This window comes from Rhinichthys klamathensis, unplaced genomic scaffold (assembly GCF_029890125.1).
Source record: "Rhinichthys klamathensis goyatoka isolate OS25496 unplaced genomic scaffold, OSU_Roscu_1.1 h1tg000256l_1, whole genome shotgun sequence".
In the NCBI taxonomy this organism is placed as follows: Eukaryota; Metazoa; Chordata; class Actinopteri; order Cypriniformes; family Leuciscidae; genus Rhinichthys; species Rhinichthys klamathensis.
In genome coordinates this window covers 1,182,718-1,199,797 of record NW_026606778.1, presented here as the reverse complement: position 1 = coordinate 1,199,797, position 17,080 = coordinate 1,182,718, and the positions used below count along the sequence as shown (strand labels likewise).

General features: G+C 37.3%; 1 protein-coding gene across 1 annotated transcript; it reads left to right on the top strand.

Annotated features, from left to right (window-relative positions):
• Positions 1-288: 288 nt before the first annotated feature.
• Positions 289-9,008, top strand: si:ch211-266g18.9 (transforming growth factor-beta receptor-associated protein 1). Its single transcript, XM_056267143.1, has 11 exons — positions 289-1,052; positions 1,443-1,637; positions 2,723-2,877; positions 3,855-3,937; positions 4,231-4,575; positions 4,664-4,721; positions 4,808-4,951; positions 5,305-5,445; positions 7,584-7,743; positions 7,976-8,397; positions 8,502-9,008. Exons 1-11 carry the CDS (start codon positions 389-391, stop codon positions 8,646-8,648), a joined length of 2,514 nt encoding a protein of 837 aa, XP_056123118.1. The 5' UTR covers positions 289-388; the 3' UTR covers positions 8,649-9,008.
• The last annotated feature ends 8,072 nt before the right edge of the window (positions 9,009-17,080 follow it).

Genomic DNA, 17,080 nt, shown 5'->3' with positions numbered 1-17,080 from the left:
TCTTGGATATTTGGCGTTGTGCAACCAGCCTATTCAGAGCCATCAGAGTAAAAGCAGTAAAACTGCTGACACCAACTTCCTCCCAGGATGAGAGTCACATGGTAAGGTCAAAATACACTTGAGCAAAAAAGAAACGTCCCTAACACTGACAGCTTCTACGCTAATGAGGTGAGACCGTTCTTTACTCGTTTCATTTACCATTGTGGCTAACAAACACTGTATATATGGGAAATATTATTTGAATTGGTTGTATTTTTATTATTTAACCTGATGTTTTTGCTTTGTAGATTTCTGAGCTAATGAAGGCTGTTTTCTTTCTCTACCCAATTTACTAGGTTTCTCATTTATTTTGAAGTGCCACTGAGAGCTAAATTAAGAGTAAATAACCATGAAAGTCTTTACTCCTGTGCTAGTCTTCCAAAAAATACCCTCAGGGAGAGGCAGAGACAAATCCAGTATTCAATGTTTGGAGTGTTTTGGCAAAAACCTCTATATTGGGACCAAAGAGGGACTCATCGAGTACATCACTGTAAATAGCGTGAGCGGTGAAGAAAGCCTTTCAGTACGGGAGGTGGGGAAGAGACAGATGGGCCGGAGCGGAGCGATCGGCCAGCTGACGGCGGTCCCTTTTCTGAACCATCTCTTAGTTCTCTGGGATGGTTCAGTCACGGCGCTTAACATGTTCTCCCTGGAACCCATTCCTGCCCTGAAGAAAATCCAGAACGTGTCACTCTTCTATGTCAGTGAGTCAGTGGTTCAGACTGATTCAGTCGAGCTCATTGCAGCTTCAGCCAAGAGGAAAATAGTGAGCGTTTATAAGGTGTGTGTGGACAGATGGGAGTGCGTGAGACAGGTGGCTCTGCCGCAGGAGCCTGTGGTTCTGGCTGCGCATGGGACATGTCTGTGTGTGGCCACTTGTGACAGATATTTGCTCCATGATTATCAGAGCCAAACCACCTTAGATCTTTTCCAACATAACCTGGGAAAACAAAATATCATTGCCAACAAATGTGGAAAAGGAGAATTCATTTTAAATGGGCCTGGAAATTTGGGTAAGAATTTTTAAAAAGTCAAACACAAAATAATTCAAAAAACATTTATCATTACATTTGTTCTCTTATTATGCACCTTAGCAATTATAGCAGTATTTAAATTATTGCCTAATTTATTTATGTTTTTTATTACTTTTTAATTCCCTTTTATTTTCAATGAGTTTGGCCTAATTCAAAGGAATTTTAGAATAAATAACTCATACTTAGCGAGAACTCCATTAACTCACTTGAACTATCTAAAAGAGCAACTTCTGAAAATATTTTTTTTATAATTTAATTACAGATTTGTTTTTTAATTGCAACACTTGACACATTGAGAGCTAATTATTGTGCAAATTAATTATTTGCTTTAAAAAGTAACAAAGTAAAAGCAGCCTATGTGTTATGCAGGCATGTTTGTGATGAAGAATGGTACTTCCCAGCATCCTCCTGTACAGTGGCCTGATGGAGTGGTGGACGCTGCAGTGCATTTCCCATATGTGCTGGCTCTACAAAATCAGACTGTTCATATCTACAGCATTCTGGACCAACAGCTGAAGCAAACTGTCCTTTTACAAAGTGCCAAATCTCTCGTATCAACAGAAGGTTCGTTTTTACAATCCAACATCATCATTCATCAGTCAGTTCAGAGGCGCCATAATCGTTCTTGATTGCTCGTATATTTAAGTTCTGCTACATTTTAAAAATAGAATCTAATAGTCTAATTATACTGGTTCACACAAAATATGCCACACCACAGAAGTAAAACGTGTTGCTTCCTATACTGACTTGTATTGATAAAAACGGAAAAGTTTTTCCTTTGCGTTTTTCGTGTACAGACTACAGTTTTGCCAAAATGATCCCTCTTCACACGGATCTGGGAAAACGACTAAAAACGCTGTATTAATCATGCCAGGCCAGTAGTTGGCGATGTCACTTTGTAAAGAGACACTATACACTACAGTCTGAACACGTAATACGCATGCACATTACCTCACTGTTTTCACAAATTCGCATTTGTGTAGTTTACAAAATTATGATATCGTTTTTAAAAACTTGCACATTGAAACCTGTTTTCAAATGTTTGCATTTTCAGGCCCCCAAAACGCTGTTGTCTTGTAAATCAACGACCAAAACCCATAGAAAAGTTTTTAGTTGATAACGGTGTTGTGTAAACGGATAAGTGTACGTTTGCAACGATGTACTAAAATGGAAACATTTTTCCTTTGCGTTTTTCAGGTACAGAGGGCAACGTTGTCAAAACGATTCCCGTTCACACAGATCTGTGAAAACGACTATAAACGCTGTATTATTCTGTCAGGCCAGTAGTTGGAGATGTCACTTTACAAAGATGCACTACATGCCTATGGATTGAACACGTAATATGCATGTGCATAATGTCACCATTTCCACAAATTCGCGTTTTTGTAGTTTATACAGACAATAACGGCATCGTATTCAAAAACTTAACTTTGAAACCCGTTTTCAAAAGTTTGGGGTTTCAGGCCCCTAAAACACTGTTGCTGTGTAAATGAACGACCAAGGCACATTTTTTCTAGTTTTAGTTGAAAACTGTCAACGGCCCCTAATAATAATAATATATCTTATCATACTTTTAATTATACAGTCATTTAATGGCACACTTTTAACTATTTCCCAACTCTTTCTTCTTTACTTCTCTTTCACTTTAGAAAGTGTTTTCGTTGTTGCTGACAAAGAGATTCACCGGCTGTCACCAATTCCGCTGGAGGATCAGATTCAAGAGCTGGTTAAGAGACAGCGAGTTGATGAAGCCCTGACACTGCTGGACAGGGTTCAAGATCTCTTGCCAAAGGATTCGTATAAGGTAAGACTGATGATAAAGTACTAAACAGAGTGGATTTATGTCTTATCTTCCTTTAAGATGTAATCCATAAGCCAGTGTTAATCAAGGAAGTCTACAATACCCCCCATTCAATGGCACTAAATAATGACAGACTAGATAGATAGATAGAGTTTCCTATTATCTTCTTTCCTAGCTGGCCTTTGTTACACAATACATACATATTGTCAGCATACACTGCTACTTTAGAATGGTCATCAATAAAGAAACAACACAGATTAATGGTGTAGTTACAGCATCTACCAGCAGGGGGTAATGGACCATGCTCTTTGACCCATTGATGTCAATAATACCTCATTAATTCATCATATGCTAACACATGGATTATGTCTAATGAGTAGGTATATTTTGCTAAAAAACAGATTCATATGAGAATGAGAATAAATGCTTAATGCATAGAAACCACACATAATACCTTTAATGGTGCCATGGGGTCAGTGAAAATAAGTAGGTCTGTGGCTGAGCTTCTTAGACACACTGAGCAAAGGTAATTCATATGAGCACTTGAACCAGATGCACAGATGTCATTCCATTAGGATTGAAAATCATCTTACAAGGGTATTAAGCAAAGATGCATTAGTTCACAGACTGTATGTATGAGCTCACATCAAATGTACTACAAGATTTTAGAATTAAATGTGCTCTAAGTTTAATATTTTATATATATACATGTTTGTTTTAATATTATTTTAACATTATTTTACACACACAGACACACACACACACACACACACACACACACACACACACACACACACACACACACACACACACACACACACACACACACACACACACACACACACATATATATATATATATATATATATATATATATATATATATTGGAGAGGAAGATGACACATGGTTATGACAAAACAACAGCTCAGCTAAGATAAATCTCATATATCTCAATCCTTCATGTCATTCTTTACTTTTAGGATCTACATAAAAATGTCATCTGTACATCTGGAATGATACAGTTCTACAGAGAGGCTTTTGTGGAGGCAAAGGAGCTTTTTATGTAAGTAATGCTTTAACATTTAATTTTTTGGGAAACCAATTTGACAGCTTTTGCTTTAAAAATAAATGAATACTGCAAATGACCACACAGCTACACTGTAGTAAATTGTGACAGATTATTGGAGTACATTCATAAGAAAATACTATTTCAGTCATTGACATTTCACATATAAATCAATGTGTTGCTGTTTCTTTTTAATTATTTGTGAAATTTACTTGCAATTTCTAAGTGAAAACTGTAAGTACTGTAAATCCGAAACCAATTTTTGTTCCGCGTAATCTTTTATTTTCCAGTAAAGGTGAATTAGACCCAAGGGAAATCATTAGCCTTTATCCAGCTATGCCTGTTGTGAGTGAAGACTTTACACCTCAGACAACAGCAGTCAGCAATGCCAAGGACCTGTGGACGTTAAGTCGAGACGACTGGCCGACATTTCAGCAATACCTAAGCTTTTTGGATGACTTCTTGAGAGAAGTCAGGCCAACAGGACAGGGCCAAATATGTCCTCGGGACATTGACTCTGCGCTCTTTAAGCTGTATTTGGAACAAGCAGAATATGAAAAACTGGACCAGCTTGTGTCGTCGCAGAATGACTGTAATCTCCAAATGTGTGTGCCTGACTTGGAGCAACACAAAAGGTTTGTGCTCATCGTTTGAAGCTACTTCAGCGTTTACAGGTTATTTTCTAGTGCACTCAAGAGCCCAAATAATTTCCTGCCATTTCAGGTTTTTCACACTTGGATTGCTCTATCAAAGCCAAGGCCAGCATTTCAATGCAATTCAGGTATCTTTGAATCATACTGAAAGATCAAGAGCGATGAGTATTGATGAATCAGGAAGGAAAGTAAGCAAGTTCTTTTTTTTTTTCAGACCTGGGTTAAAATTGTGGAGGACCAGAGCGAAGACCCCTTACACATCAGTGTCTTCCAGCATATAGTTAATACTCTCTCAAATCTGAAACATAAACCCATCATCTGGAAGTTTGTAGACTGGGTTCTTCAGAGAGACCAAGAGGCAAGTATATACTGTTTATCAACAGCAGAGGGCAGAGTTATACAGATTTCATTTAGTTTAGTTTACTGTTATGCCCCTGGCATGGCAATATAAAAGAAACAACATTATGTTCCTAGAATTTGAACAAACAAGCTGTAGAACAGCAATTTATCTAAAATAGATTTGTTTTGTAACAATGTAAAAGTCTTTACTATCACTTTTGATCAATTGAGTGTGTCCTAATAAAAGTATTGATTTCTTTAAAAAAAAAAATCTTCCTGACCCCAAACAGCATTTTGAACAGTATTTGATTTATTGCATTGCCAGCAATGTGTTTGAAATGCTTCTAAATCACGCTCTTTATTTTAATATAGGCTGGAATACTGATCTTTACAAAGATGCATGCAAGCAGCCACATTATGTTTGCACCGGAGGAAGTCCTTACCATTCTCACCAACTACGCAGTTGCCATGATTCTTTACTTGGAATTTTTAGTCAATGAATTACACAGCAAGGTACTATTCTGCTTGTAGCCTGCATGATGAGGATTTGTAGGGTCATGAGGAATCAGATTTAGCCTACATTGAATTACAAAAAGCTTATATATATGAAACAGTGTAATTTTAGTATGTGTATACTATCTATTAATATCTAAAATTTGATTTTATTACTTAATTATTTTTTCAGTTTTCGTTTTAATTTGTTACATTTTTACTAATTGTGTTATGTGCTTTTGTCATTTTTTAAAAAATATATATTTTTTTCGCTTTGCTTTTATTTCAGTTTGTAATTTTAGTACTTTAACTTAAGGAAAATTTGAAATGTTGCAATGGCAACTAACTAAAATACGTTTTTCATATAATATTTTTATTTTATTTTTGCTTTATTTCACTTAACAGAAATGTGAATAATAGTTTTAGGTTTAGTTAATGAAAACAACACTGGTATAAAAAAAAATTGTAACATTCATAACAAAACGCTTCCTCCTCAGTCCAAAAAGAGATTTATTGGAACTAAGTTGCAAAAAAACTTGTTCAGAACATCTGCAATTCTGTGGCATCACATCAACACATGACCGTCCACGTGTTTACACATCAGCACTGGGCGATCAGAAACTTCACCCGGTCATTCACAGTGACGTAATAAGGAGAAAGCAGGATAAATGCTATTATTTCTAAGTCTCAGGAACGTTACAGAAAGTTAAGTCTTAAATTAAAGAGTAACAAGTTTCAAACAGAAATCACCATGGTTACAATACAGATAGAACTCTAAAATTTGGATGAACCAACGATAAAGGCCCATTCACACCAGGGACCATAACTACAACAATAAAAATATAGTTTTAAAAATTGTTCTAAATCTAAAAGAATAACAGAGTCCACAATCACAACGAACAATACCGGCACAGAGAAACAACATTACTGGAATCACTTTCACAACATTTTTCAAGCAGATAAATAAAAAACATTGACAGCCAATCAGAATGTATCCTGCTTTAAAGAGGTCGAGCAGCAGACGACAGAAGCGAAGAGTGTGCTTATAATAAACAGAGTGATGTCGTGCGTTGGTGTGGACGCTAATATCGTTATAGCTATCTTTATAGTTATTGTTCTTGGTGTGATTTAAGAGTTAAATGTTTGAAATAGTGTAAAATTTCTCTCATTAAATAACACGGGACGTTTTCTTAAAGGCACAGCAGCAAAATGTGGACTATTTAAAAATGGTCAGTGAGCATGTATAGGCGGAGGGTCAGCTAACTCCAGTGTAAGGCTAAGGAGATGCGCTTCCCCTTTAAAAACATATTTAAATAGATTTCCTTGAAATAGTTCCAAGTTACGTTTCGCCTAGCAACAACTTACATATCCCAGCATAAACTCTCCAGATAAATTGCTATTTGTTCACAAATCACTGTTAATTTTAACAGAAAAGCAAGCAAACTGATCCCTAAAAAGCTGTCACTCATCTTAGTTCATTGCGATCTCACAAGGTTCTGTTATAATCAATGAAGCTGGCTCCACAATGAATCTCTTATTTACATAATTGTTGATTATAAAGAGAGGATTTGTGAACGTGCAGGAGTCAGAAACACCAGAGTTTTGGTTAAGTGCTGATTGGCCATTGCGTTCTCCAGAGCGCAAAGACATATACGCACTGGATTGTTTCCCAAATATGTTTAGCCAATTTGCTATTAATATAAAGAAAACGGATCCCAGCAGTTAGGGACCACGTTTCCCTCGAAAAGCATTCAGAAGCAACAGCAGGCAATGTTTTGAGTGAGATAATTCCACGCTAGTCTCAAGTCCATGGCCAGGGGAAGGCTAAGGCCCTGTCCCAAATGGCATATCTCATGTCCACTTGATTGTGTCCACAAGAGTCCACAAGACTGTGTCCCATTTTTCATTTTGGGTTTCAGAAGTGTGCCCGGGTGTTTAAGGGTGCTATTTGGGACAGGGCCCAAGCCTTGTCCAGCCTTACACAAGCTCCACGTATGTCAGTAAGAGGGTGAAAAATAATTGTGAAAAATTACAATGCAAAAGACATTATAAGTGGACCTCAGTGACAAAATGTATGTAACAATGAATGACATGACTTCTTTAATGTCAGTTTTCCTTGACTGAAAATTCCACTTAAGAAGCACATTTTCTATTCACAGGAGGAAAAGCATCACGCCATGCTCAGCTCATCATACGTCAAATGGATACTGCAGTCAATCGAGGCTGACTACAGTAATGAAACCAGCAGGGAAGAGATGAGACATAAACTACAGATGTTACTCTGGCAATCTTCTTTATATAATGCTGAGACTATATATGGTGAGCACAAAAACATGCGGATAAAGACCTTTGATACGCTGTCAGGAAAAATTTAGAAAAGCGGTCACTGGGGCAGTACCCTTTGGGAGTAAATAAGGTAAAAAGGTGTACTTTTTGTAAGTGACAGCTTTTGTAACTTTTTTTTCTGAGAGTGTACTTCAAATGATGTTTTCAGTTCCTTATGCAAAGAGTCCATGGATGAAATAAACTGCTATACCCTTTATTGTCACAGAGCAAATAACATCCTCGTCTCTTCATGTGGAGAAAGCAATTTTGCTTGGGAAATCTGGTAAACACAAAAAGGCCCTGCAGGTTTTGGTCTATGAAGAAAAAGACCAGCAGGCTGCTGTAAGCTACTGTTGGAGGACCTCTGCTGGACGAGACGGGAAGTTCACACAGGGAATGTTCCTCACCCTGCTTCAAATCTACCTCGAGTCCACTCATCATGTGATCGCAGCCGTGGACCTGCTGAACCAAAATGCAGCGTCTTTTGATTTAGTCAGCGTGTTGAGGGTGCTGCCGGGCTCCTGGTCTCTCAAACTGGTCCTGCGGTTCCTGTGTGAATCAATGAGAGGAACGGTGCATGACAAACGAATGAGAGGTCTGGAGATGAGCCTAGCCAAGGTGGAAACTCTAAGACACAAGCATGCCTGGGTGAGACGCACTCTAAATGAAGCCATTTAACATGTAAAAAGAGCATCTTGAATATTCAGTTTTAACCCAAACAGCAATGCTAATGTTATTCTTTATGCTCCCAGATGGAAGCAACGCATGAAAAAATCAGAGTTGACAGAGGATGTGTTTGCCATTCATGCCAGAAACGTCTAACAGGGCCCGAGTTCCTGCGCAGGCCGGCAGGAGAGCTGACACACATTTCCTGTCACGGTGGTGAAAGCGGTCACTGAACAACAGAACCACTATTATTCACACCTATTCCCATTTACACTGCATTTATTCTCCTAGCAGATGCTGCCTTACTAGGTTGCTTACAATAAAGACTGTAATTACTTGGACAGCAAGCCAATTACTAGGACAAATTGCTGAGAATATATGGCGCAAGCTAAGCTAGCCACAAACACCAACAGGAAACCACAACAACTGTCCATAGGCCTACAATGCACTTCTACTACATCACAATATACAGTAGCTGGGATGATACTGTAAAATTGAATACCCGTAGTGTAGGACTCAATATATAATATTACAATTTCAAATAGCTCTTTTACATTTTAAAGTTTTCTATTTCAATATATTTTATAATGTCATTTATTCCTGTGAAGGTAAAGCTGAATTGTCAGCATCATTACTCTCGTCTTCAGTGTCACATGATCCATAATTTTAATATGCTGATTTGCTGCTTATTATCCTCAATGATGAAAACAGTTGTGCTGCTTAACATTTTTAGGAAACCATGGTAATTTGATGAATATGAAGTTCAAAAGAACAGCATTTATTAAAAAATATATATTTTGTAACATTATAAATGGCTTTACTCTCACAATTTCAATGCATCCTTGCTGAATCAAAGTCTTAATATCAAATTTCAAATAAAATCATTTTATCATTAATGTTTTTTGTTTGGTTTTTGAAATATGTTGTAGTACTTTCTCTGCAAATAACAGACATAGTACAAGCCAAAGCCTAGGCATGCCAGTATAAATAAGAATAAACTATTCTTTTCAACCATGTCCATTCATGCTTCATATAGATTCATTGAGGCTGTATGTCTTATGACCAGGCTGAAATGAGCTTTGCATACTATAGTCCTCGACATGGGTGCCAGAGAACAAACTATATAATAAACAAGTCGACATGTCTTTTACACCCACTGGACTGGGTTGGCTCAGCTCTGTCTGCTTCTAGCCCAAGCATGGTGTGTGGAACTGGCAGCCTGACAAACCCAGGCTACACACCACTTCAGAACATGATGGTGCTCTCCAGACAAGCCACCTTATGTGGACAAATTCTTAGACCAGACTGTTTAGTTTGTGGACATGACAAAATAAATGAGAAAAACACCTCAAATATGTTATACACGTGAATCATAATATATACCGAACAGATATGTCAAAGTGAATCACTGTTGCATGAAGTCCTCTGCTTCAATTCCTGCTTTGAATAAATGTCTTGCTACTCTCTGGCTTTAAGTGGCGTTTAAACAAAGATTAAATATACATTAATGTGACAAACTATCTATTTGTATCTAAATATATATCTAGTGTCTATATGGAGAGTGTTCATAAGCATTATTCATAGGCCAAATTAGCCAAAGGGATGCATTTTGAGAGCACGTGTGTTTTCTCACAAACTCACAAAACCATGTCTAGGTCACACTATATATATATACACACACACACTGTGTATTTCATATTTCATCCAGACAGGATGTTATTCGTTTGCTATGTGTGAAGTTCAATACAAACAGTGTGCGCACATGCTTTAGTGTGCAATTGTGCATTAGGGCAAACAAAGTGATTATGCATAAAGTATGTGCATATGTGTGCAACAAAGAGTGTATAATATTCAATATGCACTGTATTTATGTGTTGACCACACTGACTGTGACTCATTCTGCCCCCGGTTAAAGCTGTTCATTTGTGTACAGGGCCGGGCCGATGGTCATTTGGGTGGACTCTGAGTTTACTTTAGGATCCCTCCCTTCTTTGATAGCTGCCTCTTTGGGCATTCAATGTTTTGACATTTCATGGCTAAGCAGACTACAAACCCACAAGCTTGCAGTTTTGCAGCAGTTTTAGGTTTGATTTAAACTAGCTTCATTTGACCTTTCAGATGTTATTTATGCTCACAAATACTCAAATAATAAAGCGATCTGGTGCAGATCCTTGCTTATATGGCCGGTCAGCATGTCCCCTGGAGAGGAGCCCGGGATCTTTAAAGGCTTCTGCACAGATGGCCATTTTACACTTGAGGAAACAGGATGGATGCAAAAATCAACAGTTACAGAACAAATTGTGGTAGAGAACCAGTCATTGGTCCCTCTTTATAAATATCTACACCACAGACAGAGGAAAGGAGGAAAAAACAAAGACATGTTCCTTTCATGCTTCTAAATATAAAAGCAGACATCTAAAATGCTGGTGTTTACTTCAAAACATTCAGTAGATATTTCGAAATGCATTGGAAACGTACCCTGCATTTCAAACCAGATTCAGTTTTATACTTTGTGTTTAAATTTAATGGGCATATAAATGAAGTGGTGCCATTTTATGATTTATGACGGAGTGTGTCATGACAGACAAGAAAACACGTTGGTTAATTGATGATACTATGTGTATTGTAGATATTGTTCGTAACATTATGTGTGTGTATATATATAGTAAAACTTGTGTCATTAACCTGCTCAATAAATATGTTAATTATAGAATGTCATTCCAAAAGAATCGTCAATGACATTAATGTGCTATATTTTTTTTATTCGGACACAAGCTAGATCCAAATTTTGGCAGAGGTAAAAATAATCCATTTTGAATATCTAAATTTCAGTATTTGGCTTCAGAAGACAAGTCAGCGACTTGTTTTTCTTTCCTTTTTGGAGCTTGACAGCTCTTCAACACCATGAACTCAAGTGTTTGCGTTCCTCTGGAAAAATACCAACATATTGGTTTTGAAATGCATGAGTGTGAGTTAATATTGACAGATATATTTTGGGTGAACTACCTCCTTAAGACAAAAACAGAAATGCTCAGTCAGCTGTTGGTGCCAGCGATGCCAACATGCAATAATCCTGAGACATCTGTTGGGCATCTGAACAAAAACGCATCACACTGTGAGCGCATACTGGTAGCACCAGGTAGGTAGCTGCTTAAATACAACCATGGGAAGCGGTACTGTATATAAGAGGAAGTGCATCTCGGACACTTTTAGCAAATACGCCACAAATGATTGCAACATATTCTTTATGACACATTTTCATGGCCTCAGTGGTTGCTGAGACACAAGGGGAATCTTAATTTGCAACCTTTGGATAGCAATAATGGTGAGGTACCAAAAAAGCATAAAGATAGAACCATCTCTAATTTGCAGTTTCCTTGAAGAAACTAACGCTATAGGGAGTAAATCCGAGAATAAAGCTCAAAGGATGATCAAAACATATCTATTTTTCAACCTCTATAAGCAACGCTGTCATTTCCATAGCTTTCTTTACCTTCGGTTTTGGAGCCAGGCCACCAGGGGATAGTCACAGCATAGACCACTGGAGACACCGGCGGAGAGGCGAAGACCACAGGCTCCTACCATGCATCCTGGCTCCCAGACATGGCCTGTAGTGTGGCGTGTAGATTAATCCCACAGCAGGGCATGGTATTTGTTCATTCCCAGCACACTCTGCTTTGTCTAGCCGTCGTGCCGTCACACAATGGACTGAATGCTCATTGTTAGCATGTTTGACGGCCATGCAATTAGTCTAATTAACATGTAACAGTGGATGTCAAACTTTAGCTGCCTACCAATTTGTCATCAGAGTGCTATTTAAAGCCTAAAACAAAATGTGTTTAGTATGCAGAAGAGCTATGCAAGCTGGCAAGGTGAACTGGCTTTAATCCTGCAGTAAATGGGGCCTTTTGCATGCAGATGTTTTTGAGAATTAAATATAGATTCATGAACACGCCATACTCCTGTACTCAAATGGAAACCTGTTTATCTTCTACTTACGGGTTATTAACATAATGAGTGGGACTATAAGGACTAATGACTCCATGACATTGGTCGCTGTCCATAGAAAACTCTTAGCTCAAATGTATTAATTAAGGGAAAATTAAGATATTGAGTTTAAATATTATATAATCGGTCAGGAAATTTACAGATCTTGGAATCGTAAAACAATATTGCCATGCTGGCACTAAACCGAGTGTATGCTCAAGGGTGGTTCCCTTGGCTGGCGTTTGAACTTGAGGACCCGAGTGTAATATACATTTAAAGTAGTTTTCCTAACCCTACTGCATCCCAGCTTCTGGGAAGGAAAGCAATTGCTTTTGCTGACTCATGAAAGTCCACATTGTGGCATTGTTATCCTTGGTTATAGTTGGTGTGTTATGATCCTCCACTAGTTAAAGGTCATTTTTAACCATTCATGGTGGTTAAAACCACCATCATTTACCCATACATATAATTCCATACAATTCTCCACTTTATATGTCATTGTAATTTTATATATTTTTTAATGTATAAGACAAATTCAGCATGGAAGTGGTGAAGCACAAAGCACTTCTTAGAATATATATAATGATCAATAGAATAGGATCTAAGGAATGATTTTGGTAATAATTTCAGATAATAGTATGTTGTTTTATAAGTTCATAATATGGTTGTTGGGTAGTGGTTTAAAAATGAATCCTTTTTGCTTACTTACAAATTACAATCCTTATTGTACGAATTACTACAGTGGTCACTGTTGTGACTTTTAAAACACATTTATTAACGAATGCATCAAAAGGTTAAACACATTTCATGCCTTTACATGGGGGACTTAGTTAAGTACAAGTTGTACAAAAGAAAAAGAAAAAAAGTTGTACATTGCCACAAGTAAATGTCTAGTCAGTATTTGGGTGTCTACAGTCTTATTTGGAATGATCACTTTGTCTGTAAATGCGAAAAAGTGGAACAGCATATATGCTTTTGCAATTAAGATCAGTACCAGCAAACAAGTGCTTATTCTAAAGAGCACAATCCGGTGCAAAACTAATTTATGATAGTTCAGACAATACAGTAAATTACTTTTATGATTGTGATAATCAATACGAAGTACTCTTCGTGAGCAAAAAAGAGATAAACAATGAAGAGAATCAATCGTTTAACATGTTCTGACCTAGAAAATGTACTCTAAAACACTTTTACAGCAACTCTGCGGCGGATTCATCCGAAATATAACGCTGTTGATTAAAGGCTGAACATTCCTTGACATACACTTAAGAATCTACAAAGCATCAGCCATGCAGTAATTAGAAATTCAGAAACATCAGCTTCCACAAATGAACACACCCAAACAAAATGCAGCATGGTGGGATAGGAACTACGCACAAGCAATTCCCAGTGGCACATGCTGAAAAATTATGAGGCCCCAAACACAGTACCACACAGTAGTTCACGCATGTCATCAATTTTCATAAAGATCCCATGAAAACACATCTGTTGTTGAACCCTGGCACAATGAAAAGTTTTACAACACCCTAGCTTTTAATCGAAATGTTCATTTTAAAAATGAACATTTATTTTATGATATGAATCACCAAGGAAGCGTAAATGGATGGAGACGCATAGGTTACTGTAAAGCTACGTCTTAGTTGGTGCTTATCTTGGCGAAGATGTTTCATGAAGTTTTAACATCTACTCTCGCGTAATGGAAATCACGAGTGATTATCTCTGTTTTACCTAAGATTCGTGGAAATCCTTGAGTATTCCTGTTTGTGTGTGTGTGTGTGTGTGTGTGTGTTTATGCTGAAGCAGTTGTACAGCTGTTTGTCCAAAAGGTGAATCTTTCATAATCATTTTCATGCTTATCTCTATACATCAAGCTAATTTTAATAATGCACAGTGGGCGAGTGTTTTAATTGAACTGCGCTGCTGGAGAGTTTGTTGGCTGAGAAAAGATGTGACCTTATAAAAAGCAAGGAACACCTCTATATAAATGTCAGAGACACAATCATGATTTATTAGCATAAAAACTGTGCTCTTCTTTATCCAAGTCTATGACTGTTGGATTATGTCTTTATATTTGCAAGTATGCAAAGGTTTCAACCTAAGTAACCTGTCACAGTTTAGAAATTTCAGAAATAGTAATTGTGTATATTCACAATAACGAGCACTTGGCATGAAGTTGACTGTCAGACGCTTATCTCACATTAAGATAGATGGAGATTGAGTAGGCGCTGCTTTAAAAAGCACACGGCTCATAATGTCAGGCTCTGGCGCATTTCTGTCCTTTAATTTGGAAAGGGCGTTTCAGAAATGTCACGGAACTTAGAAAAGATAATGGAGGGTAAATGTATAGATTACAGTGGATTTCCAAGGTCCAACGATATAATTTGGCTAATTTCAATGGAACAAACCCACAGCCGGAAGCCTGTAAATGTAGTTTAACACTGATAAAAATCTTCAATTGACCTTAAATGTTTAAATTGTTCGAAAAAACTAAACAAAAGGCACTTAACAATGGGCCTTTAAAGAGTGCATTTATTTTCTGCCAAATAAGAAGATCATTTCTAAATTCCACCAAAAGCATCATTTATATATTATTCACAGGTAGTTTATGCAATGCTGCCATGAGCAAAGGAGTTTATTAAGCAAAATTGCCTTTTAAGTGGTGATGAAGGATAAAGAAAACCTGTCCAGATGAAAATGTTTGGATCTTGGCCACCTGCTCTGGTTTGTGGATGAATGAGCGGATATTTTAATGGAGTAACATATCTTTAAGGAAAAGCAAATCAAACCGAGTAAGAAAATCTTCTGAAGGTAATTTGTCTGCAATTGTCAGTTCTAAGTTGGAACATCTGTAGAAGAGGAAATTTGAAGTTTTATTTCTACCACTAATAGCTGAATTTCGACCAAACACAACTTACCAAATGCTCTAAACCCACGTTTCTGGCAAGTTTAGCCCTGTGGTTTCAGCTGTTCTATTTGTACACCATAAAACCACAAACTGCCCTCTCTGAATTTATTCATATATCACTACAAATAGCTTAGGTGTCCCCTTAAACCAACATAAACACCTTCAAAGTGACTCTTTTAAAAATGCATCACTCCTTATATTTTAAAGCTACCAAAAACAACCTACCTTAAATTGATTTAATTCTCAAGAATGTCTTATCACACAACACAGAGCTACAGCATACGGGAACATTTTAACAAAAAGGAATTTTGCTCGTTCTGGAACACTAAACTTCATAGTGTTGTCCACTTCTGTTTTGAGGCCAGAATGAGGAAAAACCTCAGAAGAGATCATTATGTGGGGCAGAGGAGACCATCTTACATGTGGTTCTTAAAAGTCAACAGGTCATCAGTTGTGGTTCCTAAAGAGCAAGTTTGGCACATGCTGAAATTACAGAGATCACTGCAGCTCTCACAGTCAAATACTCCTGAGGTTGTCTTATAGTTTTGTGCCAAGCTCCTATATTAGCCCAGACTTTCCGCTGAGGACCTGTCTACTCATCCGGACTCCAACTGTTTATGACTGGCATCATTTATAAATGCATTAGCCCACAAATAAATGTTTTTTTTTTTTGTCCCACAATGTAGGTCTTGCTTCAGTACGGTTAATTAAATGGCATCTAACTGTTTATTAAAAGAGGAAATGCAAGTTGTAACACTTATACATTATTAAAGCATTTATGGACCATTTAAAATAGAATAATGCGCCATATCGAACTTTGGAATAACTACAGCCTCCATTAACCAGTAAATAATAATCATAGATATTTCATAACTCATAATCATTTTAAAGTGTGCATGTTTGCCTATATCTTTAAGGTCTGCAGAGGAAATGTAAAATCAGCACCAAATACCTGCATCTCTCCCTAGTCAGACAAAGGCAAGCATTAGTTTAGTCTGTATTACATCCTATTAGCTACTTTCCAATGCAAATTACAACTATGAACATTTAACCATTTAAAGGGGCCATGATGTTTTTATTTGATTTAAATGTTCCTTGAGGTTCACTTATAATGTTGATAAAGTTAAATGCACAAAAACAAATTATGTGCAAAAAAATAATATTTCAACCCTCATTCTGACAGACACTGTCTGAAATTATCAGTTATGCAATGGCTAACATCATTGCATAGGAAACAGTATCAAGGCCCCTTCACTAATATATAATCCTCCGAGCCGATCAGGACGCCATAAAAAATAAACAATCCACTTGTTTCTTTCTGATGCTGATCTGATGCTGATCCTTACGCAAACGATCTGTTTAATAAGGTGGCCCAGTGGTGCACAACACAAAGAAATTTAAAAAGCAAACATAAGTTCACAACACGAAATTAAAATTAAAGCTGCTGTCCGTAGCTTTTTTTGGGTTAAAAATTATCCAAAATACATATTTGAGAAAATACATAACCAGCCAGTGTTCAAAACTATCTGCTTGCCTTAGCTCGATTCAAAACGGTAAGCTTGTAATAACGTTTTTAATTCCAGTGGTACTGGTGGATTTCCGCGGGGGAGATTCGAGCATGTCTTTGCGTCATTACGTCACATCTGTACACATAAAGAAGGAGTCTCGGCTAGTAGGCTATGGCCCTGTCCCAAACGGCACACTCCGGACTTGTGGACTTCCTCAGAGTCCACACTTCGGTGACGTCATGTAGTGCAGACCTATAGGGCCCTT